Here is a 5,000-nt window from a genome sequence, read left to right on the forward strand (position 1 = left end):
AGAACATAGAATCCCTCACACACAAAGAAAGAAAGAAAGAAAGACACAGACAAACACAAACAAATAAACACACATACACATAAGCCTAACCGCTAAACAAGCAACAACTTAACATTCATAATAATTACTTAATAACAACCATTCCTGCCAGGTATCTTAAACAAGTCTTCTTGAGATTCTAGAGAGAAAACTGAGAGAAAGAGAGAGAGAGAGAGAGTGAGAGAGAGAGAGAGAGAGAGAGAGAGAGAGAGAGAGAGAGAGAGAGAGAGAGAGAGAGAGAGAGAGAGAGAAAAGAGAAAAAAGGAGGAAGCGAAAGATAAGAGGAGAGAGAAGGGAAGAAGAGAGGGAGAGAAATAATATGAGGCAATAATAAAACTAAATAAATAAATAAACATAAAAGACTACCCACAGAATACGAACAAATCCTATTCATACCCACACACAGAAAAAAGGGAAAGACAATAATCTTCACTTACTATCGCATAGGTTTTAAAATATCCTACCTTTATTATAGCCCAAAGAAAAAAGAGAAAAAGAGACAGAGAATAAAAAATCTAAATTAAAGACGCAGAAGAATCCAACACCCTCCACCCTCCCCCCCCCAAAAAAAAAGGACAAAATGTTATCTCATCCTAAAAATAAAGAAGAAAATAACTCACAAGAGCGAAAAAAAGAACACACAAAACCCGACATTTTACCTAATCATTTAACCAAAGGGAGCCCGACCCAAAACAAGTCCTCCGCGTCCGGATCCCTCGCACAAGAATCCTAAAGGAACTCACCTGGAGTTTGGGCGATATCCTTTCCATAAGAGCCGTGATGGAGCGTATATAAGGCTCAAGTTGCTGAGCAATGATCATAAGACGCTTATTCTCGTCTCGAAGGGTCGCCACGTCGTTCACCTGAAGGAGGGAAGTCAGTCACAACGGATTCGAACGAAGCCCCAACCTCGGTCTCGAATCTGGTGTTGGAACTTTGGCCGAAGTTTCGCAAATTTTTATTAATTGCTCGATTTGTATGTATTTACCTTTTTGTTTCGTTATATTGATTAAGAAATTGACTGAATTTAGTAGGTTTCTACATAAGCTTCAATTTAATTTCTATTCTAATGGTGATATATTTTTTGTCTTATTTTCACACATGATTTATATTTTGCAACTATTTACTTTTATGTTTAGTTATTTAAACTGATTTATTTGTGCTTTATTCGTATATCATCTTAAGGACACAGCTATTGCATCCTCTATGGCAGTAGGTTTCTACCTTTCTCATAGTGACGTTAATTTCGTAAAGTTTTTTATATCCCTTATTTACTTATGTAACTAGTTTTTTTCCTTATCATTCATTTAGTTATTCATTTCTTTATTTTTTTCAGTGTACTCCTTTGGAAAATGTTTTTACATAATTCATGAATAACTGGCAACTCAACCTCCGACTCTGGAATACTCCAATTCGAAAAATCTTTTCGGCGAAAAAATAGATAAATGAAGTTGGTGTATAGCAATAAATGTTGAAAATAGATTTAAAAATAACAGAATGAATAAATAATATAATGGGCGAATATGAAGTCTAAACAAAAATACCAATTATATGTAAACATCTATGTGAAATGTCAGCTGATAAAAGAAAGAGAAAAAAAGCCCAATCGGAGTTACCCCACAGTTCGCGGTGAGTTGCCACTTTTTGTTTTTCCTGAGACTAGACCCGCTTTAGGCCTATGTCATAAGAATTGAGGTCACATTTGTATAGATTATGTTCCGTGTTCTTTTCTTCAGCCAGGTTGTGTCGGTACGAAGTCAGATGTATTATATAGTGTTGTAAGTTATTATTATTATTTTTTTTATATAATGCACTGTTTTATTTTTTTCTGAAGACTGCGTCCTTAACTAAGGCAATATTCACCCTCGTTATGCAAATCTACTTTTAATCTATTTATAAGTAGTGTACTCTACTGAAGAGTAAATTATATTTAATTTGATTTATCGTTAAGAAATACTGTACCTTTAGATACTTAATTTTAGCTTATTTAGATTCACTTAAATATGGTGCAGCGTTACAATTTTTTTGCCTTCTTAAAAAAAGCGCTTCATTTTGCTGTTATTTCCCTTCTCTCTCTTCTTCCTTCCCTTTCTCTCTTCTTTCTTTCTCTTTGCTTCCCTCCCTTCCTTCTTTCCTCTTGCTTTCTCTTTACTTCCCTCCCTGCCTCTTCCTCTCTCTGTCTCCCTAACTTCATTCTTCCCATCCCCTTCTTCCTCTCTCAGCCTATTTTCAGTTCCTCCTTGTCTCTCTCTACCCTCGTCTCCCTCTTCATTTTGTTGTTTCTCAGTTTTCCTTCCTCCTTCCCCGTCTACCTCCTCTCTTTCTTTCCTTTTCCCTTTACCCTCCCTCCCTCCTCACCTGTTTTGCCTCCCTCCTCTCCTCCTCTTCCTCCCTCCTCTCCTCACCTTCAACCGAAAGACTTCCCTCTGCACCCTCTTATCCTCCTTCTCTCCCTCCTTCCCCATTCACTCCCTCCCTTCCTTCATTCCCAACCTCCCTCTCTCATTTCCTCCCATCACTAAGTCCGTCCCACCCTCCCTCCTTCCCCATTCTCACCCTCAATCCCTCTTTCCCCATTCACTTCCTCCCTTCCTTCTTTCCCATCCTTCCTCCTTCCTTCCCCATTCCCTCCCTCCTTCCTTCCCCATTCGCTTCCTCTCTTGATTCCTTCTTTCCCACCTTCCCTTCTCCACCATTCCCCAATTCCCCTCCCTCCCTCCCGTCTTTCCTTCCCTTCTCCATTCCATCTCCCCTCCCTCCTCCTCCCCCACCCAACCCCTCCTTCCTTCCCTCCCTCCCTTCCCTCTCCTCCCTCCCTCCCCACGCCCACCCCACCCCCTCCTCCCCACTCCACCCCACCCCCCTCCTTCCCCACCCCATCCCACCTCACCTGCGACTGAAAGACTTCCTGCTCGGCGTACACCCTCTGGATCTGCTCGTCCCACGCCTGGTCGAACACGCCCCTCAGCTCCTCCATCTCGTCGCCGTACGCCCGGAACTCCTCCTCGAGGCCCGCGCACTCCCTGACGATCTCCTCGACGCGGCCCCTTCGAGTGAGGCACCTTCTGAGCGTCACGTCTCGGTGCAGTTCCTGAGCCTCTTCTTTTAACCGGGTGAACTTGCTGGACAGTTCCTGCTAGAAGGGGAGGCGAGGGACGTTGTAGGGGCAGGTGAGAGAGAGAGGGAGCTAGCCGTGTGTGTGTGGGGGGGGGGGGGTGAGAGAGAGAGGGAGCTAGCCGTGTGTGTGTGGGGGGAGGGAGAGAGAGGAGCTAGCCGTGTGTGTGTGGGGGAGGTGAGAGAGAGAGGAGCTAGCCGTGTCGGGGGGGGCGGGGAGGTGAGAGAGAGAGAGCTAGCCTTGTGTGTGTGGGGGGGGAGGTGAGAGAGAGAGGGAGCTAGCCGTGTGTGTGGGGGGGGGTGAGAGAGAGAGGGAGCTAGCCGTGTGTGTGTGTGTGGGGGGGAGGGAGAGAGGGAGCTTAGCCGTGTGTGTGTGTGGGGGGAGTGAGAGAGAGGGAGCTAGCCGTGTCGGGGGGGGGGCGGGGAGGTGAGAGAGAGAGAGCTAGCCTTGTGTGTGTGTGGGGGGGGAGAGAGAGAGGGAGCTAGCCGTGTGTGTGTGGGGGGGGGGTGGGGGTGAGAGAGAGAGGGAGCTAGCCGTGTGTGTGTGGGGGGGGAGGGAGAGAGGGAGCTAGCCGTGTGTGTGTGGGGGGGAGGTGAGAGAGAGAGGGAGCTAGCCGTGTCGGGGGGGCGGGGGAGGTGAGAGAGAGAGAGCTAGCCTTGTGTGTGTGGGGGGGGGGAGGTGAGAGAGAGAGGGAGCTAGCCGTGTGTGTGTGTAGGGGGGGAGAGCTAGCCGGGGTGGGGGTAAGGGTTGTAGATAGGGGGTTTGGGTAGGGATTTTTTTTTTTTTTTTTTTTTGAGGGGAAGGATGTTCTCCGTGTTTGTTTGTTTGTCTGTCCGGAAGGGGGTGTTTTTTTTTTGTTTTTTATTTGAGAGGATGTCTGTGTTTGTCTGTCTGTCTGGGAGGGGGTGGGGGTATGGGTGTTGGGGATCTTGTTTTGGGTGAGGGAGGCTATTCTCCGTGTTCGTCTGTCTGTTTGTCTGTATGATTGTCTAGAGGCGGGGTTGTAGATAGGGGATGGGGATTTTTTTTTTTTTTTTTTTTTTTTTTTTTTTTGAGAGGATGTTCTCCGTGTTTGTCTGTCTGCCTCTTTCTGTGCGTGTTTGTTGTGGTAGCAAAATAAATTCACAGGCTACTACACCAACTATTGTCATATTTGTGACCATTGGCATAAATGGAATAAACTGAATTATTTATTATTGTCATCATTATAATTATCATTATCTTTCTCTCTCTCTTACACAGGCACAAATGCATGCACACACAAACACACACACACACACACACACACACACACACACACACACACACACACACACACACACACACACACACACACACACACACACACACACACACACACCATACACACACACACACACACACACAAATACAAACACCCTCCCCCCCGCCCTCCCCCACCAACACACACACAAACGAACAAGCACACTCACAAAGCAACAACACCACGACTCGAACCGGGTCCACCGTACCCTAAATTTATTCTCGTGCGACTTGCAGTGGTCGGCGAAGGGCCCTCCGCTCTCGATGATCTTCAGTTTCGCCGCCGACAGGGACCGACGGGAACCTGGCATCCCGAAGGCCGTCGGAGGCATGGCCGATCCTGCCGACGGGGGGCGGGAAGTGCAGCCCTCAGAGGATTGCTTCTCGCTGCACCCTGACGAGCCTGGGTGCGGGTGGGTGAGGGGGAGGGGTGGAGGGGTGGAGGAAGGGAGGAGGAGAGGGAGGGGTGGAGGAGGAGGGGAGAAGAGGAGAGGGAGGGGTGGAGGAGGAGGGGAGGAGAGGGAGGGGAGAAAGAGAGGAGGGGAGAAGAGGGAGGGGGAGGGAG

At 47.3% G+C, this 5,000-nt stretch overlaps 1 protein-coding gene across 3 annotated transcripts in view; it reads right to left on the bottom strand.

Annotated features, from left to right (window-relative positions):
* The window catches only part of LOC113813247 (uncharacterized), a gene marked incomplete at its 5' end in the record, with an annotated part of 46,773 nt that overhangs the window by 22,690 nt on the left and 19,083 nt on the right, over positions 1–5,000 (bottom strand). For 2 of the 3 annotated variants that reach the window (XM_070140011.1, XM_070140009.1), the window contains 3 exon segments: positions 783–902; positions 2,930–3,175; positions 4,645–4,838. In XM_070140011.1, the coding sequence (XP_069996112.1) occupies positions 783–902; positions 2,930–3,175; positions 4,645–4,838 (560 nt within the window). 3 annotated transcript variants of the gene reach the window in all.

This window comes from Penaeus vannamei, chromosome 26 (genome assembly GCF_042767895.1).
Source record: "Penaeus vannamei isolate JL-2024 chromosome 26, ASM4276789v1, whole genome shotgun sequence".
Taxonomy (NCBI): domain Eukaryota; kingdom Metazoa; phylum Arthropoda; class Malacostraca; order Decapoda; family Penaeidae; genus Penaeus; species Penaeus vannamei.